Source organism: Lygodium microphyllum, chromosome 4 (genome assembly GCF_053477565.2).
Source record: "Lygodium microphyllum isolate KBCC chromosome 4, Lygodium_microphyllum_v1.1.10, whole genome shotgun sequence".
Taxonomy (NCBI): Eukaryota; Viridiplantae; Streptophyta; class Polypodiopsida; order Schizaeales; family Lygodiaceae; genus Lygodium; species Lygodium microphyllum.
The window spans coordinates 116,657,803-116,678,405 of record NC_141138.1 but is presented as its reverse complement, the minus strand read 5'-3'; the positions used below and the strand labels follow the sequence as shown (position 1 = coordinate 116,678,405).

Sequence of the window (20,603 nt, the reverse complement as noted above, 5' to 3'; positions counted from 1 at the left end):
GCGTATCACGAGTGGAGCTCGATATCTCAACATACTTTCCTTTATGTTGTATCTTATCTATACTTTGTGTACATTGTAAAGTGTGTGGAAGAAGAAGAAGAAGAAACCAGCAAGAAAACGTTTTGGCCTCCATCTCTCTTCTTGTCTCTTGAGTGAGCTTCTCCTTGTGCATTCTATGTGTGGTCGGCGCAGCATCTTGAGCAAGTCCCCCCACCACACGATTCTTGACATGGTATCAAAGCTGCATCACTGATTGAGGCTGGTTTTGAAGGCTAAAACGAAGGAGAGGAGCCAAGGATTCGAGCAAGCAAGCAAGAGTAAGAAGCTCTTTCATTCTCTACTTCTTCTCTTGGACAGTGCCTGTGGAGGCACCGGAAGCAAGGTAGAGCAAAAATTTCAAATTGCAGCGAGATTTGGTGTGTGCAAAGAGCGTTGTGTATTCTTCCGATTAGCCCTTTAGGGCTGGCCCGCTGCTATTTTGGCCATCCGAGGTCATTTCAAGCCCCGTTTTAGACTCACAAGGTTGCGGACAACAGTTCGAGGTATCCTATAATTTCAGGTGTGTCTGTCGTATACAGGTGCACAGGTTATAGATTTTAGATCTATAAGTTCAAAGGTGTTTACCAACGAATAAACACAAGGTTTATCTACAAACTGGTTGCAGATTACATGTATTGTTGAGCAGACAGTGAAAAAGGCTGTCTGGTGTATTGCTGTGCACTACAGGTTGAGGGTTGCAGAAGATTTGCTTGTTGTTTGGTATTAGTTTTGTGATAATGGCAGAGAATAGTAAAAACCCCATCATTGAGAAGCTCAAGAACAACTACCCTTCATGGAATTTCCATGTCATAAACTTCCTTATTGAAAAAGGCCTCTACGAGTTTGTTTCAAGTGAAGAAAGGGAGTCGAAGGTGAGTGATCCTCCAGCTGCAGAAGAGACAAAGGCACGGAAGGAATGGAATGCAAAAGACAAAAAGGTTATGTATTGGATGTCTGTAGTAATTGACAATAATATGGTGGGACATATTAGAAATGCAGAGAATTCATATGTAGCTTGGACCATACTTGAAAGTATGTTTTCCGTAAATACAAAGGCACGAAAGATTCAACTCAAGCAAGAGTTGAATACATTGAAGAAAGGGAAGATGTCTATCAATGAGTATGCATTGAAGGTAAGGAGCATTGCAGATGCCTTGGCAGTGATTGATGCAATGCCCGATGATGATGATTTGGTGTCGTCTACCTTGGGTGGACTTAACAATGAAAAGGCTTGGAAGTCTTTTGTAACTTCTGTATATGTTAGAAAGCCATTTTCAGATTTCGATGAGTTGGTCTCCCTTATAATCACACTGAAGAGATCAACATGCAGAGTGAGACATCTGACAAAAGTGGTGAACATGTCCAAGCTTTCTACTCCAGTTCAGGAAGGGGATGTGGTAGGTCCTCTTCAAGAGGCCGTGGTACAGGACATGGTAGTGACAACCAATAAAACAGATTGAATCAGCAATTTGGCGATATGCAGGTTTCAGGAGGTCATGGTAACTTTAGAGGCAAGGGGAGCTTTAGAGGAAGAGGTGGATGGCAGAACAAAGGTTCTAACAACTCTGGTATTGTGTGTCACTACTGTGGAAAAACAAGTCATATTGCAGCCCAATGTTATGCTAAGAAAGATGATATTCACAGTGGTAAGTTGCAGCAAGGAAACTATGCATCATCTTCATGACAGAATGAAGACAAAAATGAACGTCTGTTTGTTATGTAGCATATGTTGAATGCTATTACAGGAAAGGAAACACATGATAATGTTTGGTATGTTGATTCAAGTGCATCCAATCATATGACCAGCCATGCAGAATGGTTTGGAGAGATGCAGGATTTGCAAAATATAGGTTATGTGCAGAGGGGTGATGATTCATGCCACCCAATCTCACACATTGGAAAAGTTCCCTTGCCCTCGCATGATGGTAAGACAAAGAGTCTTTTAGATGTATTACATGTGCCATCTATTACAAAGAACTTGGTGTTAGTCAGTCAGATGGTAGAGCAAGGGCTGCAAGTCAGATTTAATGCAAAGGGCTTCTTTGTAGAAAACTTCAATGACAAGTGTAGGTTGGTTGCAAAGGGAAGTAGAGTTGGACGTATTTTTACTATGGATGCTAGAATTCCTACTATGAATGCTGCTATGTATGCTAAAGGAAAAGGTGTTGTTGTAGATATTGAAATTTGGCACAAACGCATTGGACATGCAAATGTACAAATGTTGAAATTAATGCAGTCTAAAGGGTTGGTTACAAGTTTGCCTACATTTAGAATTGCAGAATTTCATAAGGTATGCAAAGCATGTCAGTTTGGTAAGCAGGCAAGACAATCCTTTTCACATGATAGAGATGTAAGCAGAAATATCCTTGATGTTGTGCATATACAGATATTTGGGGACCTACACAAAATGTATCTCTTAGAGGCAGTTCATACTTTGTCACATTCATTGATGATTGTTCTAGAACGCTGTGGGTATATTTTATGAAGGAAAAGAGTGAAGCATTTGAGCACTTTAGAACTTTCAAGGCTACTGTTGAAAGAGAAACATGTTTGAAAGTAAAGTGCTTGAGGTCAGATGGAGGGGGAGAGTACCTCTTGAATGAGTTTAGTGATTTTGTGAGGTCTCATGGGATAAAGTGACAATTCACATGTAGGTATACCCCACAGTAAAACAGTGTTGCAGAAAGAAAGAACAAGCATATTGTAGAAGTTGCACAGCATTAATGGCTGAAAAGAATATGCCCAAACATTTTTGGTCTGAGGCTATCCATACTGCTGTCTACATTATGAATAGAACTCCCACAGCTACAGTTTATGGGATGAATCCTGAAGAATGCTTTACTGGCAAGAAGCTTGATGTATTGCACTTGAAGGTATTTGGCTGTGTTGTATATGTTCATGTGCTAGATGAGCTACGGAAGAAGCTTGATCCAAAGGCAGAAAAATGTGTCTTTATTAGATACTCTTTAGAGCAGAAAGGGTATCGCTGTTATAACCCTGTCACATGTATGTTCAGAGTGAGCAGGGATGTCATCTTTGATGAAATGAGCAGTTGTTATGCATCTAGTGGTGATGCATTGGATGATGATGATGATCATGACACTCATGTGCAGGCTGAAAAGCAAGAATCACAGACTCTTAGTGGACTAGAGACATCATCTGGTAGTCCATGGTCTGGGAGACTAAGGAGTAGCTCTACATCTTCAGGTGCATCTAGTAGCACTACAGGTAAAGACAAAGGAAAGAATAAAGTGTCAGATGGCATTGATGTAGTTCTTGATGGAGACTCCAGTGGCTTAGAGAGCTTAGATGATGAGCTTGGTATTCCTTCTATCAGGACACCACGTGTACAGAGAGCTCATAATAATGTAAAGACTCCATTGAGTGATCCGGTGGTATGCAGATATAGTAGGGTCAGATACCTTGTTTAAAGATTTGGTTTTGAAGGTTATGCAGCTCACCATTATTCTTATATGTGAAAGTGATTGAGGATGTTGGGCCCACATGTTTTGAGGAGGTTGTTGGTCATGCTCATTGGGATGCAGCAATGGATGAGGAGATGGCTATTAGTAGGTACAAAGCTAGGCTAGTTGCAAAAGGCTATGCCCAGACATATGGCATAGATTATAAAGAAACCTTCAGTCCAGTTGCTAGGATGGCAACTGTCAGATGTGTGATTGCTTTGGCAGCAGCCAAAGGTTGGAGGTTGCAGCAAATGGATATGAAGAATGCCTTCTTGCATGGTGATTTGCAAGAAGTAGTGTATATAGATCAACCAATAGGTTATGAAGATTTAGAGCATTCCACGTATGTGTGCAGGTTGAAGAATGCGCTCTATGGGCTCAAGTAAGCACCTAGAGCATGGTCTGACAAGATCAGAGAGTATCTTGTCAATATTGGCTTTTATGTTTCTGATGCTGATCACTCACTTTATGTGAGAAAGGGAGATGCAGGTTTGGTCATCGTAGTCATCTATGTGGATGACTTGATTATTACAGGTGATAGTGATATTGGGATTTCTGAAGTTAAGGACTTTTTGAAAAAGAAGTTTGAGATGAAGGATTTAGGTGAGCTAAGGTACTTCCTTGGCATTGAGGTGATCAGATATAATGACGGTTTATGGTTGTCCCAAAGACAATATGGCTTGAATATGTTGTCCAAGTATAGTATGGCAGCATGTAAACCACTTTCACTCCCATTGGAGCAGAATGTAAAGTTGAGTGTTGATGTTGGGGATGAGATAGAAGACCCTACTATGTTCAGGAGAATAGTGGGGAGTTTGATCTACATGACCATTACAAGGCCAGACTTGAGCTACGTTGTTGATCTTGTGAGTCAGTTTATGCAAGTACCTAGAAAGCCACATTTGGATGCAGTCAGACGCATATTGAGATATGTGAAGTCCACATTACATTATGGACTTTTCTATGAGGCAGGTATAGATATACAGGTGTTTGGATACACAAATGCAGATTGGGCTGGTAGTATGTCTAATAGAAGATCTACCAACAGATACATGTTCTCTCTTGGTAGTGCAGTAGTTACCTGGAGCAGCAAAAAGCAATCTACAGTTGCTCTGTCGAGTACAGAGGCTGAGTATAGAGGTGCTGCTATTGTAGCATGTGAGGTAGTATGGCTACGAAAGTTATTGTCCGATTTAGATGTGCAAGTGGAAGGTCTAGTTGTCATTTATTGTGACAACATGAGCAGTATACAGTTGGCTAGGAGAAGGGGTCAAAGATGGCGCCGCTGTTACTCCTCCGGCCGAAGAATGGGCTCAGTGCCATTGTAACAATAATCTGTGCTAATCTGTCTGTAGAGCTTGGCGGCGCCTCTCTAAGAGCGAGCGAGCGAGGGAGGGAGAGTGAGTGTGTGTGACAGTGGGAATAGATCGAGCACGCTGTCAGGCGTGGATGGTGATGTATTATGATGAAGAGTGATGCCAGAAGGGTCCGTACAATGATCAACTGCTCTGATTCGTCTTCTTGGCCTTCCGCATAGCGCGGGCATCCTTTTAAATAGGAGCCTGCACGAGAGAGCCTAGAGGGTTCTATTTAGCCTATGCTCTCACAGGCTATATATAGCCTACGCCACTATACGACATTTTATCTCTATTTCCACTCCCTCTCTCAGACGCGCAAGCAGTGCAGGCTAAGCCAGTAGAGTGATTAGAATATGGCACTGAGCCCATTCTTCGGCCAGAGCGGTGCCATCTTCGACCCCTTCTCCTGGGATCCCTTCTCGGCCAGCAGCTCTGCCCTCTTCAGCAGGACTTTTGCCGACTGGCCCTTCCACCTCCTGGACAGCGAGCCATCGCGGCAGCTGGCCCGCAAGGCATCGGCCCTGGCCAACACTCAGGTGGATTGGAAGGAGACGCCCGAGGCCCACATCTTCCAGGCCGACTTGCCGGGGCTGAAGAAAGAGGAGATGAAGGTGCAGGTGGAGGACGGGCGCGTGCTGTGCATCAGCGGCGAGCGCTGCGGGAAGGAGGAGAAGCAGGAGGGCGACAAGTGGCACCGCGTGGAGCGGGCACACGGCAGCTTCCTGAGGTGCTTCCGCCTGCTCGACAACGCCAAGCCCGAGGAGCTGAGCGCCCGTGTGGAGAATGGGGTGCTCACCATCACCGTGCCCAAGTGCCGGACTCAGCAGCCCAACCAGCCCGCCATCACCGACGTGCCCATCTCCGGCTGAAGCCTATTCTCTACGACCCATCCCATACTGGTTGCAAATAAAACACCGTTTTCCATGCTGTAATGCTAACAACACGTGCAATGCAGTCTGGAAACTTCTTTTTCGTCCCATCCCAACAAAGGGGACAACAGCCCCCAAATTTTGTATCACTTTTCCACCTTAATATACCAACACACATTTTCACACACTTCGTTTCCCCCTTCCTCTTTAATTTTGGGCTAGCGCCTTAGTGCTTCTTTCTTTCGGTAAAAGGGTTCCTACAATGCGCATTACGGAGTGAACAAGGCTTGCGCAAGCAACATGAGTTGCACCAAGTGAGGCTCGAGAACCCCTCTTCGGACATCATATGTGAGTAGGTGGCAAGCTACACATTTGTGGTTGTCAATCGCCTATATCTCAACCTGTGCGCATGCCCTTCGAATTCGACCATGAATGTTCAGCTAGCTAGCATACACCTCTATTAGTCCAAACGCAATGCATTTTCATTTGCTAAATGTACGTCGCTAGCCCATGTGCTTTGTGCGTAAGAGAGAAACCAAAATACAAAGTTGTAGTCTCCTTGTTGTGATTGTTCTCATGTATAATGTTGCCTATGTCTAATGCTCCTATGTAGAGTAAATGTGACAAGATTGGCCTTAATATCTATCCATTACATTTGTTTGAAATAATTGATACTCATTCACTATAATGTACCTACCTTGATACCTTAGATATTATGTACTGTTTAGTGATAAAAGTATCAAACATTGACACGAGATCTTGAGAGAGAAACACAAAGATTGAAATTTGGGTGGTTGTACTTTATGCTCAATGTTAGGACCATTGGATACATCCTTATTTGTTCAAGGATTTTGACCTATAGAGCACATGATTGTTTCTCACCTAGCCTACTCACATACTTGATGAATCAAAAAATCTAGATACAAATAGAATGTAAACTTACCAACACTCACCACATTGTAGTCGTTGCATCACCTAGCTTGCTCCACACGTGTCCTCCTTTGCTCTCGACCTTGCTTCTATTATTTCCCACAAATGAGAGGAGCTACCAGATACGACTGGTAGGATTATGTGGCTTTCATTTTCACGAATTGAAAGGATTCAATATCTTAGATCATTAGGGTGGTATGATCATGTGGATCAAGATTTGAATCAAGACCATGAGGATCGCCATGAAGATGACCAAGATTGTGAGGATCATCACAAATATTGTTGTGTTCACAAGGATCACTGCCAAGACTAATGTGGTTCAAGGTAGAAATCATGATCGGACTATCCCTCCTATTCACCATCTTTTTATATGTCCCCTTCTCCTCTCCTCTTCTAAGACATCTCATTCCTCATCTCCCTCTTCTTGCACCACAAGTGCAGGTACCTATCCTACCCAATCTCTTCCTTGACCAAGTTAGATGGGATGAATTATGCCATCGTTTAGTTATGCAAGATGAAGGCTATCCTCAATACAGTTGACCTACAGGATTTCATTACACTCCCTTATCCCCAACCTACTTTATACGTTCCTATCTAGTAGAACCCTATTAGTTTGGTAGCAGGCCAACTCTATAGGCTAGGGCAAGACGACTTGTTATGTAGGTGTGTGTGCGAGCATGAAATGCATGACATACTTACAAAAGCACATAACGGAATTGTTTGAGGACACTTTAGTGAAGACACGATAGCTCACAAGGTGTTGCAGTCTCAAATATGGTGGCATTTAAAAACCCCTTTTGTAAATATAATCCTGTAAAGGCTTCAGCCGGAGATGGGCACATCGGTGATGGCGGGCTGGTTGGGCTGCTGAGTCTGGCGCTTGGGCACAGTGATGGTGAGCACCCCATTCTCCACGCGGGCGCTCAGCTCCTCGGGCTTGGCGTTGTCGGGCAGGCGGAAGCGCCTCAGGAAGCTGCCGTGTGCCCGCTCCACGCGGTGCCACTTGTCGCCCTCCTGCTTCTCCTCCTTCCTGCTGCACTCGCCGCTGATGCACAGCACGCGCCCGTCCTCCACCTGCACCTTCATCTCCTCTTTCTTCAGCCCCGGCAGGTCGGCCTGGAAGATGTGGGCCTTGGGCGTCTCCTTCCAATCCACCTGAGTGTTTGCCACGGCCGATGCCTCATGGGCCAGCTACCGCAACGGCTCGCTGTCCAGGAGGCGGAAGGGCCAGTCGGCAAAAGTCTTCCTGAAGAGGGCGGAGCTGCTGACCAGGAAGGGATCCCAGGAGAAGGGGTCGAAGATGGCGCCGCTCTGGCCGAAGAATGGGCTCAGTGCCATATTCTAATCGCTGTGCTGGCTTAGCCTGCACTGCTTGCGCGTCTGAGAGAGGGAGTGGAAATAGAGATAAAACGTCGTATAGTGGCATAGGCTATATATAGCCTGTGAGAGCGTAGGATAAATAGAACCCTCTAGGCTCTCTCGTGCAGGCTCCTATTTAAAAGGATGCCCGCGCTACGCGGAAGGCCAAGAAGACGAATCAGAGCAGTCGATCATTGTACGGACCCTTCTGGCATCGCTCTTCATTATAATACATCACCATCCACGCCTGACAGCGTGCTCGATCTATTCCCACTTTCACACACACACACTCACTCTCCCTCCCTCGCTCACTCGCTCTCAGAGAGGTGCCGCCAAGCTCTACAGACAGATTAGCACAGATTATTGTTATAATGGCACTAAGCCCATTCTTCGGCGAGAGGAGCAACATCGGCGCCATCTTTGACCCCTTCTCCTAGCCAACTGTATACTGCTCATGTTGTCACAATAAATGACAACTAGACCTTCCACTTGCACATCTAAATCGGACAATAACTTTCTTAGCCATACTACCTCACATGCTGCAATAGCAGCACCTCTATACTCAGCCTCTGTACTCGACAAAGCAACTGTAGATTGCTTTTTGCTGCTCCAGGTAACTACTGCACTACCAAGAGAGAACATGTATCTGGTGGTAGATCTTCTATTAGACATACTACCAGCCCAATCTGCATCTGTGTATCCAAACACCTGTATATCTATACCTGCCTCATAGAAAAGTCCATAATGTAATGTGGACTTCACATATCTCAATATGTGTCTGACTGCATCCAAATGTGGCTTTCTAGGTACTTGCATAAACTGACTCACAAGACCAACAACGTAGCTCAAGTCTGGCCTTGTAATGGTCATGTAGATCAAACTCCCCACTATCCTCCGGAACATAGTAGGGTCTTCTATCTCATCCCCAACATCAGCACTCAACTTTACATTCTGCTCCAACGGGAGTGAAAGTGGTTTACATGCTGCCATACTATACTTGGACAACATATTCAAGCCATATTGTCTTTGGGACAGCCATAAACCATCATTATATCTGATCACCTCAATGCCAAGGAAGTACCTTAGCTCACCTAAATCCTTCATCTCAAACTTCTTTTTCAAAAAGTCCTTAACTTCAGAAATCCCACTATCACTATCACCTGTAATAATCAAGTCATCCACATAGATGACTACGATGACCAAACCTGCATCTCCCTTTCTCACATAAAGTGAGTGATCAGCAACAGAAACATAAAAGCCAATATTGACAAGATACTCTCTGATCTTGTCAGACCATGCTCTAGGTGCTTGCTTGAGCCCATAGAGCGCATTCTTCAACCTGCACACATACGTGGAATGCTCTAAATCTTCATAACCTATTGGTTGATCCATATACACTACTTCTTGCAAATCACCATGCAAGAAGGCATTCTTCATATCCATTTGCTGCAACCTCCAACCTTTGGCTACTGCCAAAGCAATCACACATCTGACAGTTGCCATCCTAGCACCTGGACTGAAGGTTTCTTTATAATCTATGCCATATGTCTGGGCATAGCCTTTTGCAACCAGCCTAGCTTTGTACCTACTAATAGAACCATATGGCTATTAGTAGGTCACATTCTTAAATCTTATAGGAAAACAAGTGACCACACAAGGAGAAGCAAGAAAACCGAAGATTCAATTAGCAAAAGCTTCTCGAATTGCTAAAGGTTTAAGAAAAGGCTCACATGTATACCTAATCAAATTAAACAAACCTGGACAAGATAAAGAAGTCGAAGATGAACCGTCGTGGCTTAAGGAATATGTTGACATATTCCCTGAAGAATTAATTAAACTTTCACCACAAAGAGAAGTCGACCACGAAATCAAGCTAGTACCAGGAGTTGCACCAGTTGCAAAATGACCTTATCGAATGTCCATTCTAGAAGCCATAGAACTAAAGGAACAACTCAAACATCTCTTAGATCAAGGATACATTAGACCCAGTAACTCACCCTGGGGAGCTCCGGTGTTATTTCAGAAAAAGAAGGATGGGACTCTCTATCTTTGCATTGATTATCGAGGGGTAAATCAGGTAATAATAAAAAATAAGTATCCGATTCCAAGGATCGACGAACTACTTGATCGACTATAAGGAGCGAAGATTTTCTCCAAGATTGATCTCAGATTAGGGTATTACCAAATCAAAATCAAGCAAGAAGATATCCCAAAAACCGCTTTTAGCACAAGGTACAGTCATTACGAGTTTATCGTAATGTCGTTTGGATTAACCAACACCCCCACTACCTTCAACAGATTAATGCAAGATATATTCAGACCTTATCTTGATGATTTCGTCCTTGTATTCTTTGACGATATCTTAACATATTCCAAGGATGAAGGAAGTCACGAGTCATAACTACGGGAAGTTCTTGAGACAATGGCGACTCACAAGTTGTATGCTAAGAAGAAGAAGTGTGCGTTCTTCAAGAAGGAAATAGAGTATTTAGGGTTTATAGTTTCAACAGAGGGAATTTCAATAGATCCCAGCCAAGGTCAAGGATGTACAAGACTGGCCGCCTCCAACCACTGTAAGCAAAGTTCGTAGCTTTTTGGTTTTAACAGGATAGCATCTGGTTTTTATCAAGAATTATGCCTTGATTGTTGCACCCCTCACCGACCTACTCAAGAAGTAGATTGCCATTAAATGGACCCAAGTTGAACAATCTAGCTTTGATAGGCTCAAGCTAAGTTTAGTCACAGCTCAGATCCTCAAACTACCCAATCTTAGCAAAGAATTCAAAGTGGTGACTGATGCAAGCTCTCTTGCCTTGGGATGTGTACTCATGCAGGAAGGACATCCAGTAGCATATTCCTCCAAAAAATTGAAGACTCGCCAGAGAAATTATGCTACTCATGACTTGGAATTACTTGCAATTATCCACGCTCTTAAGTTATGGAGACATTATCTACTCAGGAAGAAATTCTCACTGGTAACTAACCATAAAAGTCTTAAATGGATCTTCACTCAACCAGATCTAAATATGAGGCAACATTGGTGGATCGAAGTCTTGCAAGAGTATGATTTTGAGATTAAGTATAGACCGTGCAAAGAGAATGTAATTGCAAATGCTTTAAGCCGCAAATCGTTTCTCAATGCACTTATCTTAGAAGAACCTCTTAGAGCTCAAACACTAACTACAATGATATCAATGCCTAGCAATCCTATCATCGAGCTAGCCAAGGAGAAGGTGAATAATGATCCCAAATATCAACAAATGGTGAAGGAAATACAGAATAAAGAACAAAACTCTAAGATTAAGATAGTATCTTAACTTCTCCATTGACGAAGGGCTTGTCTGTTTCAGAACAAGATTATGTATTCCTTGGAGTCAAGATCTTAAGAAGAAGATACTATGGGAAGCTCATGATTCCCCATTTTTAGGACATCCTGGCTATGCCAAAACTCTCAATGCAGTTAGGAAAAGCTATCATTGGGAAAAGCTCAAAAGTGACGTACTTAAATATGTAATCGAATGCTTCAGTTGCCAACGAATAAAAGCCGAACGAGTTAAGTTGCCAGGAAAGCTACAACCACTTGATATTCCTCAAATGAAATGGGAATTCATTAGTATGCATTTTGTAGTCGGATTACCCTCAGTTCAAGGTGGATACAACTCGATCATGGTAATTGTGGACATGCTAACTAAGGTTACCCGCCTTATTCTGGTCAAAACCAGCTACAAAGCCTCAGATATTGCCATGTTATTTGTCAAAGAAATCTTTAGACTTCATGGACTACCAAAGAGAATTATCAACAATTGTGATTCTCTATTCACTTTACATTTTTGGAAGGGATTATTTGAAGCTCTGGGTACATAGCTTTGTTTTAGTACAACTTATCACCCTCAAACTGATGGACAGATAGAGCGTGTAAATCAGGTCATTGAAGACATACTTAGGGCATATTGTTGCAAAGAACCTAGACAGTGGATACAATATCTACCTTTGGTGGAATTTTCTTACAATGTGTCCTATCATCAGAGCATCCAAATGACCCCATTTCAAGCTCTATATGGGCAAGAATGCCTAACCCCGCTAAACTTCTCTAACCCTACCTTGAAAGTTGAAGCTTCTAAAAAGATGCTTGCAAAAATGGAGGAACAAGTCAAAACCATCAAGCAAGACATACAAGCCGCCAAGGATTGGCAGAAAGCCTATGTTGACCTAGGGAGAAAAGAGCGAATCTTTCAAGAAGGGGACAAGGTTTTTATTCGTGTACGCCCAAAGAGGAGTTCCTTATCCTTGGGAAAATTCAAGAAGCTAAGCCCAAGATATTGTGGAACTTACAAAGTCATAAAGGCTCTTGGACCAAATGCTTATAAGCTGCAACTCCCTGAAATCCTAAAAGTTCATAATGTATTCCATGTCAGTCTCTTGAAGCCCTATGTACCTAATCTTGATCATATTCTTGATGATCAGCAAGTTGTAATGCCAAGCCAAGGTTTACTTGAACTTCAACTTGATAGAATCTTGGATGTAAAAGAAAGAATCCTTAGGAATAGAACCCTTAGAGAATATCTCATCCAGTGGAAGGATTATCCTCAAGAGGATGCCACTTGGATCGATGAGGTAATCCTTATGAAAGAATACCCCCAGTTTCTCTCGAGATGAGGACATCTCGATTTCTTTAAGGAGGGAAGAATGTAATGCCCCCATTACTTAGTTTATTTTAATAAACAATGTGCATATACATTCCAAAGAAAATTGATTTATGTTTCACGTCCACACATGGAAAAGAAAAAAACTACAGAATTTCTACAGGATTTATAGGAAGCCGAACTGGTTTACTAGAATAATTTGAAATCTCTAGTATCATGTTTAGATAACTTAATTCCCACCTTAGATGGATCCAAATATATACTGTGACTTATTTTGAAAGGAATAAGTTGTCCAAGATAAAAGATGGATAAAAATAATGTGATTTACAGAAATCCTTATTTTTGCCTTTTTAAAATGGATTTTTGCAATTCTTCTCATGATGGCTTGTCGATCAAATGTGTTCTGATCGTTTTAAGTACCCAAACATCTATATTTGGAGTTCATACGACGAAGTTATGATCAAAAAAAGTTGCATGGAAAAAAAAAGAAGAAATCTTGTCAACAATGATGCCATTAAAAACGCCAAAAAGTAGGTGCTCCCTCTTTAACCCTCCCCCCCTCTCTCACTACTATATAAACAGGGGTAGAGCATCACGTAAGAGACACACAACGACCCATGCAGAAGTCTCTCTGCTGCTATTGATGTGATGAAGCTCTGTTGTAATCAGCCTCTCTCTCTCTCTCTCTCTCTCTCTCTCTCTCTCTCTCTCTCTCTCTCTCTCTCTCTCTCTCTCTCTCTCTCTCTCTCTCTCTCTCTCTCTCTCTCTCTCTCTCTCTCTCTCTCTCTCTCTCTCTCTCTCTCTCTCTCTCTCTCTCCCCCCAACCCTACGCGGAAGTGCTGCCCAAACTCGTTAGGCTTCTTCCATAGCTCCTATGAGATGAGGAGCGACAAGAGCAATCCTTATGGGACGAGATGCTGATCGAGAAGGAGGAGCGACAACGAGCAATCTTGATGAGGATGAGACACTAATCGAGAAGGAGGAGACTCTATTCCACAAGACGAAGAGACATCATCCCATTAAACCCAAGGAAAGGGATACGCTGAAGGTCTCTCATCCTCTTCTACTCTGATCTGAGAAGAGAAGACACTGAAGAACTCTATCCTATTCTATCATACCTCTACTCTCGTCTCTACTCTATCATGGCCTCGAAGAAAAAGAGTTGAGAAGCAGAAATCGCAAATAACCCTACTAACGTGGAAGCAACAGTGGGAGTTGCGAGCACGAGAGTCACTAACAGAGTCACATGCGCGGATGACAACCCTTTACCAACTGCAATACCACAGGTTTTTCTAAAAAAGCTCTATCCAAATAAGATAAGTCTCTTGAGAAATACTGACTTAAGGCCAAGAGACTTGGTTACAAGAACTTGGAAGTTAGAGATCCCAAAATCTAGATGCCCTTAGTTAAATTCCAAGGGGAAGATTTCATTATGTGAAACTCAAGTGTCGATTGCTTGGGGGGTTCACTATATACATATTCTCTATATAATGTGCGTTCATGGCCTATTTATAAATATCCTAATCTGTGAATTTTTCTTGAATAAAACACAACCCTTTTCTATTCAATTTGTAAGTAACCCCTTTATATGACACCCTTTTGTATGTAAAAAATGTATAAAAATGGTGTTTTAAAAAACCCTTATTTTGAACTCACTTTATATATACATATATTCATGAGTGACTCCCCCCCCCCCCCCCCCCGCGCCCCGAGTTTGATTGCTACTAGAATTAAGCAGCACTTGAAAGCTGCATGATTGATTGAAGTCATAACTGCTTGTAGATATCAATCTTTTTTGTGATCGTCTAGATTAGATTCTGATTAAATTAAGAATTGGAAGAGAGGAGAATTGAGGAGCCCTATACCTCCCCCAAGGATAGGTGCTGAATCCCCATACCAAGAGGGGATGTTTTTACAGTCGCGGAAGCATGGACCGGCTCCGATGGCGAGAGGTCTCCCATCAAGGATCGTATTAAGTAGGGGGTGGAAAGGTGCCAAGGGGGCTCTGGCTAGTAGATCCTTTTTTGCACCTAGGAACTACTTGGTCCCCTGTATGGCCCGAGTTTTACTTGGGACACCTATAAACACTAGCTATAGGTGGATTTGATCTTGGTGACGTGTAGATGCACTGGATGAGGTAGCACGTGACGTGTAGATGCGCCGGATGGCAGCACGTGAAATTGTAAATTTTCTCCTGTATGGGGAGGAGAACACACATTATGAAACACAATCAATGAATTTGTTTTATTTTGATTGTACGTCCATGAGTAAATTACGTAAACGAATAACTATGCATAAAAGGATATTAATTAATAAAGCTGTTTTTATATGTTTTACGTAATGTGGTAGGTAACTAGATAACTAAGAACTTCCATAGAGGGAAGCGGGTGGATGGATTCGCGACGAATCTAGTCCTATGGCCAGGTGGTCTTGGTTAGCGGAGAGGTTTCCCCAAAAACAAACACTAGGAAGAAACTCTAGGAAGGGCCGATTCACTGACTTACCTAGGGTTTGGTTTCAAAACCTGAACTGTAAATTATCTTAGGGGAAAGGTACGACGGCTGTGCCAGAGCATTGCGAGGGATTTCATAAATCCTTAGTCCGCTATTGGAAAAAAGCGTTGTACTCCATGAACCAAGGGTAATGGTAGTTTCTCCTTTCGGACAAGAAACCTCTTGAAGGACACCTCCGGATGTGAGTTAGTTGTTGATAGGTGATTGTTAGATCATTTAGGAACCTTCAGGCCGGTTCTCTGTGGGTAACGGCAGGACGCTTCCCTTGCAGGGTAGACCTAGGGTTAACCAGCCGGACAAGATCTGATCATTCTGTTTAGAGTACGGGTGGAGACGGCTGGAAGGTAAACTTTGGGGGACTACTAAAACATTACTCGTCACGTAATCAAAGGCGGGTATGTTACATTTGCTACTAGTGTTGGAAATCTCTTCAAGCATGAGAAATTGTAAAAATATGTGGGACACAAGTTGTAGAGTGAACAACAACTATAAAAGCAAAGAAAACACTTAGCTAAAGTTTAAATCCTTCTAAATCTTTAGGTAAAAGGATTGTAGCAACCTAGTTCTATCTTGAAGGTGACCAGCATATTAAAAATATAGTAGTAGAGAGGTTGAAAACTACTATATTTAATGGCATGGGGAGTTTCCCATGGGTAACTCATGGAATCACGTACGTGCAAGGGAGAGTTTTTTTTTTCAAAAAGTACATAAGCGTATGTATACCCCCATTAGTTTCCCCCTCCAATCATAAAAGGAAGGGGGTGGGGGGAAAGAGGGAGACAAGGGAAATATAAGTTACCCACTACATTTTTTAAATACTACCTTTTTAGTGTTCAAAATAATGCATTGTCATGAAATATAATTTTGGAGTGATGTGACAATGTATCACCATTAAAGTGCAAGGTGTAATTATTAAGTTAGAAATGTTCTAGTCTTTAAGCTTAATCAATATGAGAAAATATATAGAATATAAACTCTTATATCCAAGAAAGGAGGTACGCAATAAATTTTTTTGATACATCATATAAGTGTAAAAAGGGGGGTCATATGACTCTTGCACGAGTCGTAGATAGGATTTTCGATGATTTTTTGCATAGTGATAATTGTCTCCTTTACAGAGAGTGAACTCCATGGGTTTAATCGATGGACTTCCTCTTAATAGGGCTTTTTTAATAATTTTGCATGAGTTTATATGGGAGAGACAAAAATATAAAGCTATAGTCACCTTATTTTGAATGTAAACATTATTAATATTGCCTATTTCTAATGCTCCTATGTAGACTAAACAAGATTAGCTTTGATATCTATCAATTGCATTTGATTGAAGCACTTTTGACACTTGTTCACTATAGTGTATCCACCTTGGTATCTTAGATGTTATGTACTATTTAGTGATAGAAGTAATCAAGGGTATTATGTGTTTTATTGTGCATCAAAATCAAAATCGAGACCATTGGATGCATTCTTATTCCTTCAAGGATTTTGACCTACAAAGCACACGGTTCTCTCTTGCTTAATCTACTCACATGCTTGATGAATCAAACTACTTGATACAAATAGAAAACACACTTACCAACACTCACCATGGTATAGTCATTGCATCAACAAGCCACATCCTCGATCCATGTGCACACTCCTTTGCTATTTCCAAAGTGTGTTATGGTTATAAAAGGACCACTAGGGTATGATCAAGAATTGAATCAAGACCATGAGGATCACCACCATGAAAACCACCAGGACTGTGAGGACCATCACAAATATTATCGTGTTTAGGAGGACCAACACCAAGGCTAACTCAATCCTAATGTGGTTCAATGATCACACTATCCCTCCTATCTACCATCTTTTTGTGTATTCCCTTCCCCTATCCCCTTTTAATGTGTCTCATCCTCACCCCCCTCTGCTTACACCACATGTATAAGTGCCCAACTGTCCTACCCAATATCCTCCTTGACCAAGTTAGATGGGCTTAATTATGTCATCATTTAGTCAATGAAGATCAAGGCTGTCCTGAATACAGTTGACCTATGGCATTTTGTTGCACTCCCTTGTCTCCAACCTACTTATGAGTTTCTATTCATGTGCCTTTGCAAAATCAGTAGCCCTCTAGGAGAGGCTTGTGAAGAAGCAATAGGACTTGAAGTGGAGACAACATGGTGTACAAAAAACACTAAAATTTTACGAACTCAAAAGATTACAAAATGAATGAAATCATGAATGATGTATAATGATACAATCAGCCTCAAGTCTCCATGTCTTTAAGACTAGGGCTAAAGGTGGGCCAATAGACTCTAGAGTTTATAGGTGTAATATGAGATAAATGTATGGTTTGACTAATCAAGGTGGCAACTCTTGAAGAAGGAGTGTCTATGTCATGGGAGCAAAATACAGTCTTTTCTGCAACAAGGGGATATTAAAGAAGACACCAAATGAAGGTGGATAGTAATGAAAGGAGAAAAAAACCATTTGTCCATAAGTGAATGGTGATGATGAATATGCCTCTAGTGATAGAATATAAAAAATGAAAATGAGAAGTACCTTAAAGAGAGCTAGTAGTAAATTTTGACATTGAATGAAAATGAGTAGGATGGGAAACAATAAAAACACGGATCTTAGTTAGTGGTGGATCATGACTAGCTGTAAAAATATGTGGATGACAAGTTGTAGAGTAAACAATGGCTATAAAAGCAAAGACAATACCTAGACAAAGTGAAAATCCTACTAAATCTTGAGGTAAAAAATATTATAGTAACTTGGTGAGAGCTCGAAGGTGACCACTAGATAAAAAATGTAGCAATAGAAAGGTTAGTTTAGTGATTGGGCATTCTCTTGAAATGGTTTTGTTAATAATTTTACATGAGTTTATAGGGAGACAGAAAAATGTAAAGCTCTAGTCCCCTTGTTGTGATTGTTTATATATATAACATTGCCTATTTCTAATGTTCCTATCTAGAGTAAACATGACAACATTAACTTTGATATCTACTAGTTGGATTTGGCTGAAACAATTTTGGTATGTGTTCATCACTAAAGGTATCCACTTAGTATCTTATATTTTATACACTATTTAGTGATAGAAGTAATTGAGGATGTTGCATATTTTATATACTATTTAGTGATAGAAGTAATTGAGGATGTTGCATATTTTATTGCACATTAGTAACCTTAAAGAGTAATAATTTTTGGGAGTGTTGAAGACATTAGTTTTATTGACTTTTTTGAGATTCTGGTAGGAAATATTGATGGAAAAACACAAAATTAAATTTTGAGTTTTTAAATAATTTCTCAAAAGTTAAGGTGAAGTAAGAAAATTGTAATGTAGAGCTCTTTGCCAAGATTACAATGATTTGAACAAATTTGAATTCTGAGTTTTGGATAAAAGGTTATGGCTATTTTAATAAACCTATAAGTTATAAACCTATAAACCTATAAGTATTTCGTAAGTTATAAACCTATATTCCTATTCCAGCTACTGCTCAGTTGCAATACTTTTTGAATGGGTTAGACTTTAATATTCAAGTGCAGTCGCGTAGTGTTGCTCTTGTCGACATTGATACGGCTATTACGAGAGTAGAGGAGGTAGAATCACAATTAGAAGCGGTTTATACCTCTAGGGAAAACTAGAATCAGAGTCTAGGCATTGGAAATACTTTAGCGTTGACGAATGGCAATCAAGGGATGCCCATGAGTCCTCCTAATGGGAGAGGAAGTATGATTCAAAATGTGCCTATGTTGCCAACTCCTCCCAGTGTGGCCATGCCTATGGCTAGTCAGATGGCTCCACCAAATGCTGGAAGCCAAATGACAAATCCTACTGTTGTTCCAGGAAATCAACATCCGATTCCTAATCAAGTGGTTAGGTCAATGGAGTGACAAGTAGATGATCACGACTATGAGTCAAGTGCCTTGAATGTCCTTGGCAAAATCAAGGATATGATGAAGCACTATACTGACATGATTAGTGAATAATATAGGCAAATAGCCATTGATGTCAATTTCCTTAAGAAGCAATAGAATTTTATAGGGAGTCGATGCCCTGAAGAGGGCGCCCCCCCCCCAAGATTTAGTTGTAAGTGGTGTGGTGGCCAACATTTCCCTAGGAATTATCCAAATGTTAAATGCAACATATGTCAGAAGTCTGGTCATTTAGCTAGTACTTGTTGGAGCAAGATTAGTTCTCTCTAACAAGGATCCTCTCAACCTTTGGTTAGCTCAGCTTGACATAAACCCTTTATTTTCCACCTCCATCTTCACTCTATCTCTCTTGGTTGCCATAGATAACACATATCTACCTCTGTTGGAGCATCCATATCTCTTCAAGCTTTCTTCTCAAGAGTTGTTCCTCAGGTTAAGGCACATCTTTCCAGACCAAAATTATCTGACATTGTGCAACATATGGTCCAACATTGTTGAAAATACATAGATCTGGCACAAATTTTGTTGCTGTCAATTCTCTCACCCTACTGTGAGCATTATTCTGTGAGTTATCATAGGGCATTTTCTGGTCATATAGGTGACTTACTTCACCTAAGAGGGCTTGAGAAAATTCCACTCTAGCAGAGAGATATTAGAAGATTACTCAAAGGTGGTACTGCAAGAAGCCATAGCAAGCCTACTGTTGTTCAATTGATGGTGCCATCATTACACCTCACAATTTCAAGGGCTACCATAAGGATTTTGAAGTTTATCATACAAGTTACCTCTTGACAAAATCTCAACTCAAATGGTCTAGTGGATGAGCTACTATAGCAAAAATATCAAACTATTGTTCTGAAACCATAACTGGTAGCCATAGCCACTTACCTTCAAGCTCATTTTTTCCTTCATTTTCTCTCTCTTGCCACTTAAACCAAACCTCTGCCACTCTAATCCACTGAGAATTAAAGTTTCCAGCAATATTTCAATATCCAACAAGCAAGCCTTGGAAAGATTTTGAAGATTTGAAGCTTTCATTGAAGTACAATCATTAAGCATAGTGAAATTTTATGCTACCATTGCTTGTGTTTTTCAAGACACTACAAGTCAACTTCGTTACTAATCAACCTCAATCAAGTGAAGCCATTTTGAAGCTATTTCTATCAAGCATTTCCCATCAAATCAGGAAGGAGGGGAGAAATCCAAGCATCAAAGCATCAAAATCAAGTGCTTAAAAGTATCTATTGATACTTATTAAGTGTTATTTGACACTACATTCCTTGTGTCTTTTGACACAATTAAATCTTGTGCTACTCAAATCTAAGTCTTTTGGTGCTAATTTGCTACTCTAGCACATGGACAAAGACTCTCCAACTGTTTAGTTCAAAGGGGTTGGGTTTCACACATGGCAAACCTGCATCAAGCTCATTTTGATAAAGAAGGGTTTTTGGGCCATTACCAATGGCAAGGAGAAGAATCCTCAGGATGCAGACCTTGTAGTTACTTGGCAAAA

The 20,603-nt window shown here is 41.2% G+C and overlaps 1 protein-coding gene and 1 pseudogene across 1 annotated transcript; one reads left to right on the top strand and one right to left on the bottom strand.

The window, feature by feature from the left end:
- Nucleotides 1-5,214: 5,214 nt before the first annotated feature.
- On the top strand, nucleotides 5,215-5,730 carry LOC148037514 (17.4 kDa class I heat shock protein-like). Its single transcript, XM_087677317.1, has one exon. The coding sequence runs from the start codon at nucleotides 5,215-5,217 to the stop codon at nucleotides 5,728-5,730; it is 516 nt and encodes a 171-aa protein (XP_087533443.1).
- A 1,752-nt stretch (nucleotides 5,731-7,482) lies between these two features.
- On the bottom strand, nucleotides 7,483-7,998 carry LOC148037513 (17.5 kDa class I heat shock protein-like; annotated as a pseudogene).
- Between the last annotated feature and the right edge of the window lie 12,605 nt (nucleotides 7,999-20,603).